Source organism: Trichoplusia ni, chromosome 8 (assembly GCF_003590095.1).
Source record: "Trichoplusia ni isolate ovarian cell line Hi5 chromosome 8, tn1, whole genome shotgun sequence".
NCBI classification, from domain to species: domain Eukaryota; kingdom Metazoa; phylum Arthropoda; class Insecta; order Lepidoptera; family Noctuidae; genus Trichoplusia; species Trichoplusia ni.
The window spans coordinates 1,714,547-1,734,102 of NC_039485.1; the positions used below are offsets into that span (position 1 = coordinate 1,714,547).

The following is a 19,556-nucleotide window of genomic DNA, read 5'->3' on the forward strand; positions in this document are numbered from 1 at the left end:
TTGCAGCATTCAGCAAAGAAAATTTATCGTTTTTTTTGTTGCCGAAAAATATACTTTTAAATCATCTGGTCTATATTTACTACAAATTTTATTTACCACATTAAGTACATTAGGGACATACCATTAGATAACCAAATAGGTCTCCATAACTAATTCAGACCTTATAATAAGCGCAATAGAGTTTATTTTCGTGATAAGTACGGTACATTTTGGACTAGACCGAGTGCCTTAACCTTTCTCGACGTATCATAGCAATCATTTGATAACGACAACTAGACACGTGCACGAATTCACACAACGTTTTTATTGTTATCGCAACATATGGTATATACTATATATAGATATAAAATAAACAATAGAATCGATTTGAGATAAAACCTAAATACAACTGATGACGTAAGATAGATTTGTGTTAACAATTTCAACAATAATAATGACATCATAGAAATAGGTTTGTTGCGGTTTTAATGGTGTTTGCTGATCCTATGTTAGTACTGTTTATAGGTATTGGAAATTTAATAGAGCAATTTCGCCGTAGTCATAGTGGGTTTTTTTCATTCAATGTTAAAGGAGGACGTTTGAAAAGGCATAGGGAAATAGATATAAGAATTGTTAGTTTATGATTACTATGAATCCTATTTAAATTAAAAACGCGAAAGCTTGTTTGTACGAATGTTTGTTCCTCTCTCACGCAAAAACTATTGACCGGATTAAGACGAAACTTTGTACACATGATTTGTAACCAGGATTAACATATGAGAAATATAGTTCCTATCTCGATTTTACTCCGCAGGGGTAAATTTCCATTTCTAGCGGGCGGGCACACGTAGAATATACAGCTTCATTTTTTTCATTATTTCGGATCATTTTCGATTTATAGCTTGCAGGCTCGCGGGAAAACAGCTAAGGCATACTGCTACTATTGAAATCATTAAATTTACTTTCAAATCACTGTACTCATAAGGGTTCCCGCACACGGGCCACTGATCACAACCTCACAACACCACTACTGTCATATTTCCTGTACTTTCACGTAATTTATATAGAGAGCGAGCAGTGTATTGTAGCATGTGGCAGCCATTAGCTTCAACTTCATGCGGCGAGTCCCTATAATCTACAGTAAATATGCCTGTAGCGGCGTTTTGTAGCTGTGGCCGGTGGCCCGTGTGCGACGACCCTAATTGTAGCCTATTCCTGACCGGAGTCCATATCGGAGTAGTAGACGGCCTTGTCCCCGCGCTCGTGGCTCCGGCTGCGCAGCGCGGGCCGCAGCCGCCGCTCGGCCTCGAGCTGGCGCACGTGGTCCTGCAGCACGTCGCACTTGGCCTGCAGCTCGGCGCGCTCCCGCTGCAGCGCGTGTAGCTCGCGCTCCAGCTCGCTGTCCGAGCCGCTCTCCTTACCGTCCCAGGTTGTCATGCGGAGCTGGGACTCGAAGGCTGACCTGGGTGTGTGTATGTATGGATTTAGTGACTTGACTTTTTTTACAAAACTATTTAATAAGGGTCACATCCAAAGTCAAAAACAAAGTTGCAAAAGTTTGTAGAGTTGGACCTGTCCCAACGAATGTTATCGTCTTTTATCCAAGATCTGCTTGGACCGTCTTAGATGAAAGACAAAAAAGCCTCAATTGAAAAGAGTTTTAGGTGATTGTAATTACGTGACGGTGAACCTATTTTTAAACTTTTATTGCCTGTTTTTAATACTCCAAAATCAAAAAAGTCTTTATTTTTCTCATCATCAGAAAATTATGGTTACATAAAAGTGTTGTATATGACATAGAGACTGGAGTCTGTTTTAGGTAAAACCTGTGTCACAGATCACCAGTATTATACACATTATATTTTGTATTTAACTACAAACAATGCAAATTTAGAAAAATAAAGAGAGCAGCAAAAAGGGAAAAAAATAAAAAATAAAAATAAAGTTAAGTTAAATAAATTAAAATTTTCAACACATTTTTTAAAACATTAAGACAAAAAAAAAACAAAGCATTTTGAAAATAAAATGAAGTTTTTAAACATTATCTACAAAACAAAGTAAAGCATCCTTTCAAATCCTTTGACAAAGGTGATTATTTGGAAGAGTATTAACACTAAGTAAATTGAACACAGAAATTAAATAAAATAATAAAAAAAAAACAAAACAAGAAATATACAAACAAAATAATAATTAAAGTAGTACATAAAAAAATGATAAAAAAACTTACAATATATTAAAAGTGTATGTGCGTTTGTGTGTGTGTTTATGTGTGGGTGTGTGTATGTGTTCGTGTGTAGATTTGTGTTGGGAGCGCATTTTTTATGGTAGATTATATTTTATTTTAAGGGTTTAAGCAGACTTTCAGTAGCATTGTAGTCAAGTTCCTGTAGCCACATACATGTTCTTTTTTACATTTTTTATTTGTCAGCGGATAGATCTTAATTCGTTTATTGATGTTATTATACAAATGTGGGCCAAGGAAAGGGTAGAAATTTTGTGTCCAGCTGTATGTGAGTCTGGATACATTGCACACTGGTTTAGCTTTTCTATATTCACAGATTTTCGGATCAAAAGGTAATTCTTTATGTTGCTTTATAATGGTCCTTAAGACAAAGAGTTGCCTCACAGTTAAAACCTTACAGTGCTGGTATAAGTTGTAAGTTGGGTGTCTTATGGGGAAAAAACAGCTAACTTTTAACACAGCTCGTTGGGCCCTTTCTAGGGTTAACAAGTATGTTTTAGCGGCACCACCCCATGACGTTACACAGTACGATAACAATGACTGGCACAGTGCAAAGTAAACTGTACGTATTAATGGGAAATCAGCAATGTGGCGAAGAGATTTAAAAATGTATATTAACTTACGGATTCTTGTAGTCAAACTATTTATATGTGGTTGGAATTTAAGTTGGTCATCCCTAAGTATTTAACTGTGGTTACTCTTCTGGTCGCAAGAGTGAGCAACAATAGTCAGGTTTGGCTGATTTTGATTGGCAATTGCATAAGTCATGTATTTAGTTTTATCGGCATTTAATGTTAGAATGTTTTCATTAAGCCACTCAGATGTTCTATCAAACCCAATTTGGGCATAGTTATAAACTTTTTCCCATGTGTCACCATGAAACACTAACGCAGTATCGTCAGCAAATGTTATGACTTCACCATTTATTAAGCTGGTTTCACATAGGTTGTTGATGTATACCAAGAAAAGCGTAGGTCCCAGTATAATACCCTGAGGCACGCCATATTCAATTGGTAGTTCATCGCTGATCCAACTATCTAGCTTTACAACCTGAGTTCTGCCACCTAAATAATCTGCAAAAAGTTCCAGTGGCAAACCTCTCACTCCTAGACTTTCTAATTTGCTTATTAGTAAAGGAATAGACACAGTGTCAAACGCTTTTGCTAGATCAAGATAAATAGCTAGGACCTTCTGTTGATTGTCTATTTTTGTAATAATGAATTCTGTCAATTGATGAACAGCATCAGAGGTGGATTTATTTTTGCGAAACCCATACTGACAAGATGAAAGGAGTTTATTTGATTCCAGAAATTGGACTAGTCTAATGTTCATCAGAAGTTCAAGTATTTTTGACATAGAAGGTAGGATGGATATCGGTCTGTAATTATTTAAGCTAGTTCTTTCTCCACTCTTGAATATTGGAACTATTTGAGATTCCTTGAAGGTGAAAGGGAAAACTCCTGTTGCAAAGGCTAGGTTGCATATAAAAGTTAGGGGCTGAACTAAGAAGTCTACATATTGTTTTAGAAAAGATGCAGATACCCCATCGAGTCCCACTGCGCAATCGTTTTTTAAGTTTAAAATGAATGACTTTACTTCGCATTCATCTGTAGGAAAGAGTACTAAAGATTCACTAAAATTATTTCTGGTATTGTTCGTGTGGTTGGTTTTATTCAGATCATCAGGGCTTTTTACCTTTTTCTCAGCTAACTTTTTACCAATACCAGCAAAGAAAGAATTTATTTTGTTTACAGAAAAACGAGGATTGTTACGATTAATTAACTCAGTACATTTTGTTTTAGATTTCGAAGTGTAGGTTACTTCTTTAATTACTTCCCACAACTTCTTATTATTTTTACCGGCTTTCTCAATTAGATCTCTCTCATAACTAATCTTAACTCTCTTTAAAATATCGTTGCAAAAGTTTCTGTATCTCTTATAAGGGCATTTATATATTTCATTATCAGGACTTTTCTTAGTTTTTATGTAAAATTTATCTCGGTTCCGCATACACCTTAGAAGCCCCGGTGTAATCCAAGGTTTTATAGTAGCTTTTCGTCGGTTAGTTCTAAAACGTTTGTATTATTTTTAATCGCTTTTCCTAATGATTATGTCAGAAAATTGGTAGCTACATTAACATCAGTCATTTTATATAAAGGTTCAAAGTCAATATTTTTTACATTTTCATCAAAATGAACAGTGCATAAAAGTTTGAAACTTACTAAATAAGCTAAGATTCACCATCATCATTCATACCATAAAATAAAAAAAGGATAATGTCTGTTTTTAATTCGTATTCATATTTCGTCTTGCATAGTTTTAAAATGTAAATATTAGATATAGTTGATAAAAAAAGGAAAAAATCCACCCAACATACCTTTGAACTTCAACATTGGCCAGCTGATTGGTAAGTCTGTGCACCTGGTCTTCTAGTGACGCGTTCATCCTCTTCATCTCTCCTAACGCTGCCTTCGCACTCTCCAACTTCTCAGTTAGAACCCGCCTTTCGTTCTCACAGTTTGCTAAAATATTACATTTATTTAGGCATTCAGATCATTCCTTTACGCAGGAGTGGCTCTACAACTGGTTGACGTTAGCAATGGAGAGTTTAAAGAAGAGCAAAATAATTTACATTTTTTTTTAATACGTAGTTATTTCAATTTTACAACTCGATTCGTACGTTTTTCAGGTCAAAGTGATTTTGAGAGTTCATTTTGTGTTTAGGCTTATATAAACGCGTGCAACACCACTCGAACCAAAAATGTCTAAGTAACATTTAATTCTATTATTCTACTCCCGAAATCTCTATTCAACCAATACTCATTTATTCGAAATTCAAAATTCAGACACCGCAACACATAACCAGGAAACACAGAGACGGATTTAAAAATAAGTAACTCTAGCCATACTAACAAACACTCTTCTGTAACGCCCGAAGCTTGTCAACGGCATTATGTTCATTATTCTTGGCCTCGTTGAGTTGCCGCGTGACCTTCCCGAGTTCGGCCCTGAGCTCGCTCTCGGCGGCGGCCGCCTTCTGCAGGGACGTGGACAGCTGTTCCACGGTGCCCTTGAGGGACGTGCAGCGGTCTTCCAGCTGGGCTATCGTGCGAGTGTAGCCTTCGCAACGCTCTTGCAGTTTCTGGAATTTTATAGGTGTTGTAGGCATGCAGTTTTGTATTACAAGTTAGTTTACCTGCATTAATAATACATCGATGTTTGACGAAATAACTTTTGAAGTGAAATTTCTTTAGGCGCATGAGGGTAAATTTTTACAGATGTAACGTCACGCCGGTATGCAACAGAAGTGTCGAAAAAGAGAGAGAAAGCGATCGAGACCGATTGCGTGAGAGAAGGACAGGCCGAACGAGCAAGTGAGAAAGATTGAGAGAAAAAGTGAGACCGAGCGAATGTCGCATCACGCAGAGTGCTATGGAGTGAAAGGTGGGAGAGACCTATAGTGAGAAAGATTGAACGAGAGAGAGAATACGGGATATCGAGAAATAATACACGCCATATTGGTTGTGTATTCGTTTACAAGTTAATTATTAGAACTTTAGATGGCATTTCTGTCGCAAAGGAAATTTATAACGGCGCGATTCGTAGTACGTAGCGGCGTAAGTTTTCCCTCTGTAGAACTCTAACCACGGCTCGTTCAGCACATTCAAGATGTCGGTTGGAAACTATTTCTGAATGTATATTCTTCACACACATAAATTATATGAAAATGTATCTTCTACATCAATAATTGAGTTATTTGTAATAATAAACCAATGCTCTAGTTATACGCGCACCTTGAGCGCCTGGTCCCGGTCCCGCGCGGCCACAGCTGCCCGCTGCACGTCGCCCTCCAGCTGCGCGCGCCGCACGTCCAGGCGGGACGCGCGACCTGCACACACACATATACTTACACTACGCCAACAATGTACTGGAGAACTTAAGGTTTGAGGCATTCTCCAGTCAACCATAAGTGAAGCTTGTATTATGACTATTAGGTAGACACGTATTAAACATCATATACATTTCTACAGTCAATACTCAATTATATATGAAGAAAATGTTATAATATCAAGCTTCATATAACAGGACATATAAAACACTACTTTGTGTAAACGGTCAACAAATTGAGATATAGAGTAGTAGATTTTAGAAATGTGATACGAGTTATGTACTACAAATCTTAAAGAAATTTAGATCCAATTACTAACTTAGTCGACACAGTAAAGCTGTAGACACACATACTCATATATTAATTAGCCTGCTAGTTAAGTGGTTAAAAGAGGGTCGTGATTTCAATTCCCGCCGAGAACAAATTTTTGAATAACGAGCTCGATAATTTGATATGTTTCTTAGCAGTAAAAGCTTCACTTAGTTCGCACCTAGATGGCGTTGTGTATAATATTAGAGCATGAGTTATCATACCTTCAGCAGCTGCCAGTGCTTCACGTAACTGTTGAACTTCTTGGACACGCTCAGATAACTGAACACGCAGGTTTTCTCCCTTATTCTGTAAAGATCAAACCGAACATTTTTACCTCCATTAAACTAAATGTCCATACCACAACGCCCCTTATACACTAGACGTATATTATAAAGCTATTATTTTACTCATGAACAATAGAATTTACCTCATTCTGCACTTTCTCCTCAGTAACCGATGTTAGAGTAGCCTCCAGACTTGTGATCTTGTCTCTCAAGTTGCTAATCTCCACTGTCTTACTTTGTACTGATTCGTTCTGGAATAAACCATTAAAAGTTTTTTACTGTGTCATGTAGAGTGAGTTATCATGTCCTAAGATTTGTTTATGAGCGCATATATAAAAAGTTACAAAAAGAACTTGATTAGAAATGACGTTAATACAGATTAGGGTTACTTTACTGAACTTAGGTCATTATGGTATATTATTATGAGCGTTTATTCGGCTAAATTCGTCCAATGCGTTATCATTTATCTAATTACTACTTATTTACTTTTTTTCAATTCTCAAGTGACTGGTCATGGTCATCAATAATACACCAGTCTATGGGCCCAGATACCAGTGCAAGCTGGACTTTTTTGTTTCCTTACACTTTTATCTTTATTTCAATTTACCCGTACCTAACTACTCGTTACACACAACTTTTAACTGTGTTACAAAGCAATAAGGTCTATATTTTTACCCCTACCCCTGCATTAACTCTTGCCACCTTCAATTATACTAGTTTCAACTCTATTTTAAAGTATTAAGGTCCATTTTAACTCCTCACTTACCAGTGCATTAAGCTGGGCCTCTTTCTGCCCGTACGCAGCCTGTAGCCTCGCCTTCTCCTCTTGCACACTACGCAGACTCGCGCTTACTGACTGCAGCTTATTGTCGCCCTTGCCTGCCAGCTCACTGGCGTCTTTGAGCTGCTTCTTTAGCATCGATACTTGGGATTTGTAGTCGTCCTGCAAGGATGATATTTGATGAAGGATGTAGTGTGAGTTAGGGTGCTGTTCACTTGATTATCATGCTACTTAGTAGCCTAATATGGATGGCTATAGTAAGAAGTATGATGGCAGGAATGTTTGTATAGAGCCACCAGGACCTAACTAGGACCTAGAGCCATAGCTCTTAGTAAGAACTGTTATCATCAAATTCAGGTTCCGTAATAAATGTGGTTGGCTATAGTAGAAAGTACGACAGCAGGTATCATCTTATAAGGTCAGCACCTAGCAAGGACCTAGGGGCATAGCTCTTAGTATAAAATGTTATGATAAAATTGACGTTTCTAACGTGACTAATGAACCAAAAAATGAAATGGAATAAATACCTTCTCCCGTTCAATCTGGCAGACATCGTGCATCAAGTTACGCATTCCTTTCTTGACGAGCTCTGGATCAACATCTATTATCTCATTCCTATCTTCCGAATGATCGCGACCTATAAACACAATATGCGGATTATCCTACTACGCCTACTATATCATAAGCGCGAAAGCTGTTGTGCATGCAAAAACTACTGAACGGATTTAGAACTTTTACGCTATGAACATTTTATCGAAAATGCATCATAGCATTTTCGACTTCTAGCGGAGGGACCCGGGTGTGCTGTGTTTCTCACCTCTATGCGGGCTGTATCGCCTAGCGGGGCTGGCGAGTCTCTTCCTAGTGGCCGCATGTACGGTACCGTCGGGCTGCACTCCGCATACTCTACGTAGCGCGTGTGCGATGGACGAGAGCTTGGCTTCAGCCTCGCGTTTGCCGCTCTCACACTGAGAGAGGGAGGCCTCCAGAGCGCGGCAACGACCCTCACTGCCGCCGAGACGAGCCTAAGAAATTTAGGAACCATGTAAACTATACTAATATTATGACTCTGAAGAATTTGTTTGTTTGCTTGAAGCCGCTATTCTCAGAAGAAAATGATCCGATTTGAAAAATTTTGTCTAAGATATCCATTTATCGAGACGGGCTAAAGGATCTGTAATATCACGCAAAGATCAAAAATGTTTCAAAATCGAAAAAATTTAATGCTTACGTAAACGATTAGAGTGTCGTAAAAATCATGTAGACGGAATTGTTCCCCTTTATAAGTATAATAATAATAATAATCATTTATTTGCCAGTAAAATTGTATCATACATCTCCTTATTTGCTAACAATTAACAATAGTAGTTAACAATTTAAAAATATAGGAAATTTTGCTTGCGGTCTCCACACTAGGTCGGGCCTGTCTCGAGGAGACCTTGGAATCTCACAATTACAGCTATTTCTTTGGAATTCCGGTTCGATACGTAATGATTAAGTTATTTAAATTCTAAACAGGAAGTAAAAATTCAGAAAAATAAAAAGCTAACGTAAAATGAAAATAAACAAGGATATCCAACCACTGGTAAGAAAATTATAAGGAATTTTAAATATGTATCCATGCAATGTGTATGTGTATCTGAGGATGTAAATGTATGTGTGTGTATGAGTAAGGATATGTTTTGTGTTGTGTGTGTGGGAGTGTGTGTTGTGCAGGTGTGTGTGTGTGTGTGTGTGTGTGTTTGTAGGTGCGTGTATGTGGGTGTGATATTATGCTAGCACTCTAACAAATAATTCGGATTCGGAATAGGATTGGGTAAGTAACCATTTCCGAACTAATTGTTTTAATTGATTAATTCTACACCGTTTAATGTCACGTATTTTAGCTACTTTATTATATATAAATTGAAGCATAAATTCTTGCATATGCCGGGCGAAACTAGTTTTTACTTTAACTGTTGGACATCTGAAAACTCGTCGTTTGATTAATTGTGGATATACTGAAGACTGAAGAATAATTTTATGGCTTTTTAAGACTATTTTAAGGATGTAAAGCTGGCGGACGTTTAGCACAGACGCTTCATGGTATAAACTAACAGTAGGATATTCGAACGGTTTTTTATACATGACTTTTAGTACAGAGCGTTGGGCACGTTCTATTTGTATCATGGATGTGGTGCCCACTCCACCCCAAACAGTAATACAGTAACAGATAACTGATTCACATAACGAAACATACACGAGGTGTAGGATTTTTTTGTTGGCCGAATTACGCAACTGCTTCATTATGTGAACCAGCCCTCTGACACGCCTAGATACCAGGTCAATATGGGGTTTAAATGAAAGTCGCTGGTCAATTATAACTCCTAGATACTTCAGACATTTCACGTTTTTAATATCATCGCAGGAACAGGTATCAATATCAGGTTACAATTTGAAGAATGGATTTTAAGTTTGAAACTATTGTTTGATGCTGATGCAAGCGTTTTGTGAAAACAGATGTAGTTAGTTTTTTTAATATTCAACGAGAGCAGATTCAAGTCCAGCCAAATTTTAATGTTAGATAAACTTCTTTGCGCAGTTTCGTATACTGAAGTCCATGTTTTATTTCGGAAAATTACCACTGTATCATCTGCATAACAAATGACTTCTGCATTTTGGTTAAGTACACAGTGAATGTCATTCATATAGATAATGAACAGAGTCGGGCCAAGGACACTACCCTGTGGGACTCCGAATTCTACATGTTTTTGATTACTGGCGTAATCCTCCACCTTTACACTTTGTCGTCTGTCTGTCAGGTAGGTCTCAAACCATTTTAGTGGCAAACCCCTTATACCTATCGTCTCTAGCTTTTTTAGTAGTATGGGTATGGCAACGGTATCAAATGCTTTTGCCAGATCCAGGAATACACCTATACACTTTTCATTATTGTCCAGGTGGGATGTTACAAGATTGGTAAGTAGACTAACTGCATCTTCGGTGGATTTGCCTTGCCTGAAGCCAAACTGTTTATCGGACAATAGCTTATTAATTTCAAGATAGGAGGTAAGACGTTTGTTTATAATCTTTTCAAGGATTTTGGAAAATATTCCCAGTAGTGATATTGGTCTATAGTTCGCAGGGTCTTGTTTCGAACCATTTTTATATATTGGTGTAACCAGAGCTTCTTTCCATTTGTCAGGGAATGTTCCCGTACTTATACTAAGATTAAAAATATGGGTTAAGGGGTTTATTATTTCACTTCTAATTTCTTTAATAAGTTTTGGTGTAAAGCCATCAATCCCTGGGGCGCTGTCAATTTTAAGATTTAAGATTACTTTATTTACTTCTATAGCGTCAGTAGGGTGCAAGAAGAAGTTAATGCTCGCTGGCTCACCGAGTTTTAATTTGGGAATTAATGATGCCTGCGTTTCTTTAATTTCAGAAAGAATATTGCAGGCCAGATCTTTACCGATAGAGGAGAAGTATTTATTGCAGCTGTTAATTGCATCTTGTTCGGTGGGCTTTGATTTTAGAAGATCTAAAGCGTTATTTTTATTGTTTGGGTTTTCACTGATATTTTTAATGGTTTTCCATAACTCTTTGGTATTGTGAGCACTGTCTTCAAGTTTTTGACTGTCGTAGTTAGCTTTTAGAGTATGTACAAGATTGGTGAAAAAGTTTCTGTATCGGGTGTAAATAAGTTTCTTGGTTTGGTCATTCGGATGTTTCCTTAAATCCAGATGAAGTTTATCTCGATGATTCATACATCTGATAAGTCCAGGTGTAATCCACGGCTTACAAATATATTTAGAGCGGCTAATTTTCTTCACAACGGTGTGTTTTTTAACTGCAGTGTTTAATATTGTGTAAAATTCATTAACAGCCACGTTTACATCTGGTGCAGCCTCTACCCCACTCCAGTCACAATTTTTAAGTTCTTCTAGTAAATCGGGTATATTTGTTTTATTGACAGTGCGGTGTTGACTTTTTTTACGCGACGGTGTATGCATATTATAACCCATCATTACCATGCAATGATCCGTGATGTCAGTATCGCACACAAGACCCATAATTGACTGATTTCTGGATTTAAGGAATATATGATCCAGGCAAGAGCCTAGTCTGGTTGGTTTGGAGATGACCGGTTTCAATCCATGTTCACACATAAGGCACGTATATTCAGAACAAGTGGTGTCCGACGTGGATAAAATATTTATGTTTATATCTCCGGTAACTATGATTGTTGGGTATCTGTTTACTGAGGTAAGTACTTTATCAAGAGAAGTGAAGAAGTTATCCAGTTGTTTGTACGAAGGAGAGCGATAGATGGCGATTAGCGATATATGGTTGGATAATTCTATTAATAGTGATTCAGCGTCCAGGATTGCAGGCTCTGAAACTGTGCATTCCAACAGTCTTTGATGTAAGTAACGACACCACCACACTGGTTGAGGTTATTCTGCGTAGAGTATGAGGTATAACCCTGGATCTGGCCAATAACTGGGCTACTCGCTAGCCAGCATTCGGTTAAAACGATGACATCATATGCGATGTTGAGACGTTTAAGTGCAATGCAAAAGGTGTTGAAGTTGTGCTGTATACTGCGAATGTTAAAAGTCAACATCTTAAGGCTATAATTGGAAGTCAAAACTTTCCGGCAGTTTTCAATTCTATCTAATTCCTGACACTCTATTTCAATACTATTGTCTATTTGATTACATAGTAAATGAGTCATCTAAATTTTTTTAATAATAGAGAGAGTTTATTATATCTGATATTAATTTTTGTGTCAGGAACTTGGTAAATAATAAAAGTGATTATAGTTTTAGACTTTATAGCCTTAAGGAAAAAATTAAATGAGTAACAGTTATTCAGTAAGAACGACCAATCATCCTTTGATAATAATTTATCATTGATGCCAGCATCTTTATAGGTATGTGTTATAGTGTGTGTGTTAGTGTGTGTGTTAGTGTGTGTGTGTACAAACGGGACGTGTAAGTCGAGTGCTTTTGGTGAATAAGTGAATGGTAAATACAGGAAAACAAAACAATTGTCATAAATGAGTCTACAAAAACAAAAACATAAAAAGATAAGAAACAGCAAATTTATACTAGACCGCAGAGGCTTCCGCAGTTTGAGGGGGGCCGACTTTTTCATCCAGATCAATCGGTGTCCGGATGGGGATAGATGCTTGCTTCTCCGCTTTGCGTACGTAAATAGTTCCGTTTCGTACCCAGCAGAAGCGAAACTTATAAATCTCTGCTCGCAACCGTACTTCACGAAATAAAGTCCTGTTAGTCTTTGTCAGTCGTTCGTTAATGTATATCTTAGAGGATGTTCCTTTAACAATGTCGTCCGAGGTAAGCGGACGTCTCTCTTTGGCAGCTTTTAAAACATCAATACGTTTGGCACGGCGCGTGAGCCTTAGGACAATGGGCCTTGGTTTGTCCACTGGATTAGTGCGTTTTTGGCCTATGCGATAGACTTCGTCTATGTCCAGATCATTTAGTTGCACGCCGATTTTATTTGCAGTTAACATAGTGATGTGACAAAGGTTTTCATTGTTTTCTTCTGGGATTCCAATAATTTCGAGCTCCGTTTTCATGGTTTCTTGCTCTGAAAGATTTAGTTTATGTTCTAGTTGCAATATTGAACTTTTTAGCAAAATTATTTCTTCGTCCTTCGCACACATTTTTTTCTCAAAATCTTCAAGCTTCTGGTTTAGTGCATCAGAGAAATTGGACAACTTCAATCCAATGTCAGTGTTTTGCTGTTTAAGGTCACTGACCTCTTGTCGTAGTAGCCGTATTTCCGATAAAAGAAGAGAAGTGTCTGTGGTAGTGGATTCTTGTTCTGTAGTTTTTACTCGACTACCACGTTTCATGTTTACGTTTTCGCAATTGTTGCTTAGCATGGTCTTAATAGGTGGCTGGCTAGCAATTCCTACTGAGAAACGTGAGTTGTCGCTTTTGGGTAGCGAGCACAGACAACTTGGACAGTTCCAGCTTTCTTTGTGTTCTGGCTTGTAATTTTTAAAACTTTGTACTGGAATGTTGAGGCAGACAAGATCATAGTACTTTTTACAACTCGAACACTTCATGTATTGGTCGGTAGAGCAAATTTCAGATTCACATCCACTGCAAGTCAAATCCATGATAAAAATCCTTCCACCCGTCTAGCGCACTGCTGACTCTCAAAAAATGTAAACAAAGCGCGATAGTATTACGATTGGCGCGGCCGTTGCAGTCGTCGTCGCCGCGATGCACCGTACAGGGCGCGCGGGTGCGCGGGTGCGGGGCGGGGAGGTGCGTTGCGGGTGAAGCGGTGAGGAAGCGACCGAGCGGCGAGTGCCCGGCGGTCGGTAAATTATTAATATTGAAATGTTTTTGTTTATATCTCGGTAGTCCGTTGATAGTTTTGAATAGTATTTGGACACTTATTAGATTTATCACTGTTCTACAAACACTGTGAGTTTTAGCACTAAGTAGTTACTTTAAACTGAGTTTTGGAAATAAAATTACGGAGCAAATTGTAAATGAACTGACGCGCAATGCGTATCGAACGCGACTCCAAGTATGTTACTATAGTTTTTAGTGGTTAGTTTTAACCATATATTATGTCGACATTAAGGTTCTACTGACCTTGAGTTCTTGTATCTGTTGAGTGGCGTCAGCTAGGCACACTTCCAGGTTGTGTTTGAGTTCTTCGAGACGACGCTCCTTAGAGCGACAGTCTTCCAAACGAAGCACCAGCTCCTGAATATTAAATCGTATCAGTTAAGAACTTCGTTAAAACAAAATATTTTGTAAGAACAAAAAGTATAACCCACTTCAAGTAACTACTAAGCCAAATTTGATGAAATTTTTCATCGGACCAAATGACAGCTATAGAATCAAGGAAATCGGTTCATCGAGTCCGAAGTGATGCTTAATGCGGGAGTAGTTTGAAAAGAAATAAGTTCCAAGGTAACAATAAAAACACTGCCGCATTGACAGTTTTGATTGGAGGCTGTCAGTCCAGCCATCCCAACTCCTTCCAGAAGCGCAAAAGTCTCCTGCGATGTTCGCAGGCTTCTGTGATGTGTAGACTCCCGTGCACTCTTCATGTTACAGGCAAGTTTTACATAGTGGACCACACGTGTACAATAACGGCGCCACTAGCACTACACAGTACCTGGTCCCTGGCGCGGCAGGCCTCGTCCAGCTCCGCGGCCCGCTGGCGGCAGGCCTGCAGCTCAGCCCGCGCGGCGCCCAGCAGCGCCTCCAGCTGGCGCCACTAGCACTACACAGTACCTGGTCCCTGGCGCGGCAGGCCTCGTCCAGCTCCGCGGCCCGCTGGCGGCAGGCCTGCAGCTCAGCCCGCGCGGCGCCCAGCAGCGCCTCCAGCTGGCGCCACTAGCACTACACAGTACCTGGTCCCTGGCGCGGCAGGCCTCGTCCAGCTCCGCGGCCCGCTGGCGGCAGGCCTGCAGCTCAGCCCGCGCGGCGCCCAGCAGCGCCTCCAGCTGGCGCCACTAGCACTACACAGTACCTGGTCCCTGGCGCGGCAGGCCTCGTCCAGCTCCGCGGCCCGCTGGCGGCAGGCCTGCAGCTCAGCCCGCGCGGCGCCCAGCAGCGCCTCCAGCTGGCGCCACTAGCACTACACAGTACCTGGTCCCTGGCGCGGCAGGCCTCGTCCAGCTCCGCGGCCCGCTGGCGGCAGGCCTGCAGCTCAGCCCGCGCGGCGCCCAGCAGCGCCTCCAGCTGGCGCCACTAGCACTACACAGTACCTGGTCCCTGGCGCGGCAGGCCTCGTCCAGCTCCGCGGCCCGCTGGCGGCAGGCCTGCAGCTCAGCCCGCGCGGCGCCCAGCAGCGCCTCCAGCTGGCGCCACTAGCACTACACAGTACCTGGTCCCTGGCGCGGCAGGCCTCGTCCAGCTCCGCGGCCCGCTGGCGGCAGGCCTGCAGCTCAGCCCGCGCGGCGCCCAGCAGCGCCTCCAGCTGGCGCCACTAGCACTACACAGTACCTGGTCCCTGGCGCGGCAGGCCTCGTCCAGCTCCGCGGCCCGCTGGCGGCAGGCCTGCAGCTCAGCCCGCGCGGCGCCCAGCAGCGCCTCCAGCTGGCGCCACTAGCACTACACAGTACCTGGTCCCTGGCGCGGCAGGCCTCGTCCAGCTCCGCGGCCCGCTGGCGGCAGGCCTGCAGCTCAGCCCGCGCGGCGCCCAGCAGCGCCTCCAGTTCAGCGCCATGTCGTCGGGCCGCGGCAGCATCGCCCGCGCATCGCTCACGCTCCTCGCACTCGTTTTGCAGCCTGTTCATAGTAGGTATGTCAAATTTTCTGACGTATTGTTCAGCTCAGTCAATATTTTGTAAGAAATTGTTTGGTGTTTCTAGCAATTTCAAAACTGCTTGCAAAACACAAAAACGCGAATGACGTAACACGGCGGTTCAGGTTTAGTCAGTAAGAGTCTGACACTATCCATTCTTTCCCCCGAGAGAGTGGATCTCGATGATGTTTCCCCGCGTTACCAGAAAAAAAGGCATCCTCTGCACAACAAACAACACAAAGTTGAGAGTTCATAAGTCCCACTCACCTAGAGTTGAGCTCCTTGATATCGTGATGCGCCTGTTCGAGCGCGGCCCGCTCCCTCTTCAGCTGTCCCTCGGCCGCCTTCAGCTCGCGGGTCACGTGCTCGCCGCCGGTCTCGCTCTCCTTCAACATCGTCTGGACGCGGGATAGTTCCAAATCTAGAGATGTGCGGTTTTCTTCTAAACCTGGATGTTAACAAATGAATCGTATATTATATTTCGAGAGTTGCGATGTGATGTAAAGTCTTACTTTCTTAAAACTACTTGTAATATTTTTTTTAATAGGACTAAATGAGAGCTATTTCACGACAAATGAAAAATCTACAAAATCGGTTCATTGAGTCCGAAGTTTAATTTTAATTTTATAAAAATATTTACAAAAAAATTGTTTAGTCCGTCAAACAGATTTCCAAAAGACATGAGTACAATTTTTTCATGTATCTCGTAAACAATAAAATTACAGTGTTAACCCTTTGACCGCCACGCTAATAATAAAAAACTGTGCTCCCTACGCCAAGCAATAAATTCGTTGTAATATACCTACAAAAAAATAGTGATGGGAAACGTAAATCGACAAAATATCGATACATTTTGCTTATGCATGGTCTTACAAATACAAATAATGCTTATTCAACTGAATTTTTACTTGTGATGAACTAATAAACATTTGGTTTATCATTATTAAGTATATATGCCTCTATAAATATTGAATTAGCAACAAGAAAAAGTTAACTCATTACCTTATTTTCCCGTAACTAGTGGACGCTTTAAAGCGTCAATGGCGAAGGAGAGGGGTAATTTTGTGATTAAAACGTAAAATAAACAGTGATGTGATGATAGATTTATTGATAGTTGTCGATATTTATATGCGTTAGTGCAGTATTTTTTTTTTCATGGTACTCACGGAAACATGTAACACAAAGAGGCACTTTACAAATTTCGCACCAAAATCTCGTATCTCGCCTTTTGCGTTTCAAATTACTACATAATTTTTTCGTATCCGGTACATATGCAGGCATGTGCTCTCTTGGGCGCTTTAAATCTGTGTAAAATCAATAGGCGATATAAATAATAATATATTATTTACGTAAAATCATGTTTAATTAATACGTTACACATGTCGGTTGTACTTAAGTAGTCTTAGGGTTAGGAATTTTATTTATAACATTATCTCTCTTTTGATGTATTGACATTCGAATGGTGGGACACTACCCTATTACAAAATTATGAAATATTTAGACTCGAGGAATAATAATTTTTCAAGCAAAGGCGGTACATACAGTGCTGATTATATTTTTATTAAATCAATTTAAATCAAAGAAAAAGAACGTAAACTAACCAGTCTTCTTCTCCATTACGGTTCAAAGCGCAGCTTCAAATTTATGCGGAAACAGTAATAATAATATGGTTGTCACTATTACGTCTGTTCAGCGGAACCAAAAATACACAGAGCCGTTTACACGATTCGCTTTCGACGGTTAGTGTAAAAATATATATATATAACGTAAAAAGCTTGACTGGCACCATTTTTGAAACTACCTACCTATTATATTTTTTACTTTCCATTCGGAGGTAGTCACAACACTAGTCGACGCTTTAAGGCGTCGTTGGCGCCGTGGGTGTAACTTTATAAGTAAATTTTTTGATGAGTTTATTTATTAGTATTACGTGTCCAATTATACTATAGCTCAATGTTTTAATGCATAATTATAGTAGTCGAAGTCAATAAGAAGAGTTTTAAATGTTCCTGATTAAAAAAAATTAACATTAGCTAAGGATTATTCGTCATTAAAAGTTGAAATGCGATGGACGCTTTAAGACGTCATTGGCGTCTCGATCAAGTTATTGAATGACGCTTTAAAGCGTCCTTGGCGGTCAAAGGGTTAAATGCTATAAAATCACGTGTGACGTCACTTACCAGGACGTTTCACACTAGCCCCCACTACAAACATTTCATCATTTGAACTATTTAAGAATATGATAAAATTAAAATACACTTATCTTTTTTTATTACCTAGTCCTTTTTCCTATAGTTATTAAACAATGTCACTTACCAGCGATCTTGTGATATGCCTCGTCCCTGGCCCTGGCGGCCTCCCTGCGCTCGTGCTCGGCCCGCTTGACGTGGTCGCGCAGCTCGCGACACGTGCTGTTGTACTTGTCGCGCTCCGCCGTGCAGTTCGTCAGCTGGCGACGGACGTCCGTCAGCTCTTTGCGGAGGCTGTCCGCTTCGTTGTCCACTGGGTTGTCAAAAGTGGGGATAGATAGTATATTATTTTAATGATTAAAGGTTAATATATTGATATGTTGGGATAGAATGACTAGACTAGACGAAGTAAGTCATTTAAATCCGACTCAACACAGATATAATGATAACAATAAATCTTAATATTAACTTCAATTTCTCAAGCTATTTTCGTTCATAGAAAAATAACAGTTTTTTTTTCATTTGGCGTATTTCCTAGGAAGAAACATCTACATCTAATCAAGAAATATATTTATTATAAGAGTTTAGTATTATTCCGTACTCGCTATGATTATTAAACATACGCACTCACTCACACTTCAGAATCGTGACTTCTGGTACACAAGTACTCTAAAAGATTTTAGACAAACTAACAGCAAATGCTACGCATTGGACGGTAGCCTACATACTCCTCTATAAAACTGCAACAAACTTAATTACTCACACTCCTTCAATTTCCTGAGCGTCTCTTGCAGCTGAGTACAAGTATTATCATACTTGTCTTCAGCAAGGGACAGCTGTGCGCGAACCTCAGTGCACTCCCGGTTGACCGCCTCCTTTTCGAGGTGAAGCTCCTTAATGCGATTCTCGAAGCGAGCGCATTCGTCTTCTGCTGTCGCCCTGAGAATTTAAATTGAAAATTTGCTACAATGCTTCCGTAAAAAAAAATTACAACCAATATTCAAATCTCACAATAGTGCGACTTTTTTCAAAGTTACAAAATATTTGAAAAAAATCCTAATTTATTTTGTTTTTATGGAAACAAGCTTACCTTAGCCAGATATTTTGGGTAAATACATATTTCGGATCGAAATTTTTTAAACCAGTGAAATATTAATCGCTATTAGTGAAAATCTGTTATTGGCTGTATGTAACCTAATATTGATTCATATTCATTTTATTGTAGCTGTTTGTATTCTAAATAAATAAATAATGATACCAGGCTATATAGGTACTTTCCTCTACTGGGCACATGACGCTACTCATACAGAGAAGGACTTGCACAAACAACATCATCTATAATAATATAAACTAACTTAGCTTCCTCCAGCCTTGTCTTCAACGCGGCTATCTCATCCTTCAGCTGGTTGACGAAGGTCCGGTCCTGTTCTGCCCGCGCATGCGCGTCACGCCTCACTCGCTCCAACTTGTTCTGTTCGCAGTCGAACGCGCGCTTCGCTTCCTCAAGACGTTCGAGTAGAGCCTGCTGCTCTTGATGAGCTGGGTAATCGTGAAAATGGGAGTAAATTTATAAGTTTAGTTTAATATT

At 40.0% G+C, this 19,556-nt stretch overlaps 1 protein-coding gene and 1 long non-coding RNA gene across 4 annotated transcripts in view; both read right to left on the reverse strand.

The window, feature by feature from the left end:
- LOC113497011 (rootletin) overlaps positions 1–19,556 on the reverse strand; it is a 59,226-nt gene that overhangs the window by 7,762 nt on the left and 31,908 nt on the right. For all 3 annotated transcript variants that reach the window (XM_026876442.1, XM_026876443.1, XM_026876444.1), the window contains exons 20-34: positions 19,324–19,507; positions 18,732–18,907; positions 18,096–18,281; positions 16,047–16,227; positions 15,598–15,763; positions 14,114–14,227; positions 8,305–8,512; positions 8,015–8,124; positions 7,473–7,649; positions 6,850–6,957; positions 6,644–6,728; positions 6,016–6,110; positions 5,135–5,363; positions 4,599–4,743; positions 1,200–1,441 (exon numbers count right to left, since the gene is read on the reverse strand). In XM_026876442.1, coding sequence (XP_026732243.1) covers positions 1,200–1,441; positions 4,599–4,743; positions 5,135–5,363; positions 6,016–6,110; positions 6,644–6,728; positions 6,850–6,957; positions 7,473–7,649; positions 8,015–8,124; positions 8,305–8,512; positions 14,114–14,227; positions 15,598–15,763; positions 16,047–16,227; positions 18,096–18,281; positions 18,732–18,907; positions 19,324–19,507 — 2,406 coding nt within the window. The remainder of the gene's footprint in view (positions 1–1,199; positions 1,442–4,598; positions 4,744–5,134; positions 5,364–6,015; positions 6,111–6,643; positions 6,729–6,849; positions 6,958–7,472; positions 7,650–8,014; positions 8,125–8,304; positions 8,513–14,113; positions 14,228–15,597; positions 15,764–16,046; positions 16,228–18,095; positions 18,282–18,731; positions 18,908–19,323; positions 19,508–19,556) is intronic.
- Positions 16,863–18,087, reverse strand: LOC113497013. Its single transcript, XR_003400864.1, has 2 exons — positions 17,381–18,087; positions 16,863–17,083 (listed from the first exon to the last, which is right to left on the reverse strand). It is a non-coding gene; the product is annotated as an uncharacterized LOC113497013 (long non-coding RNA).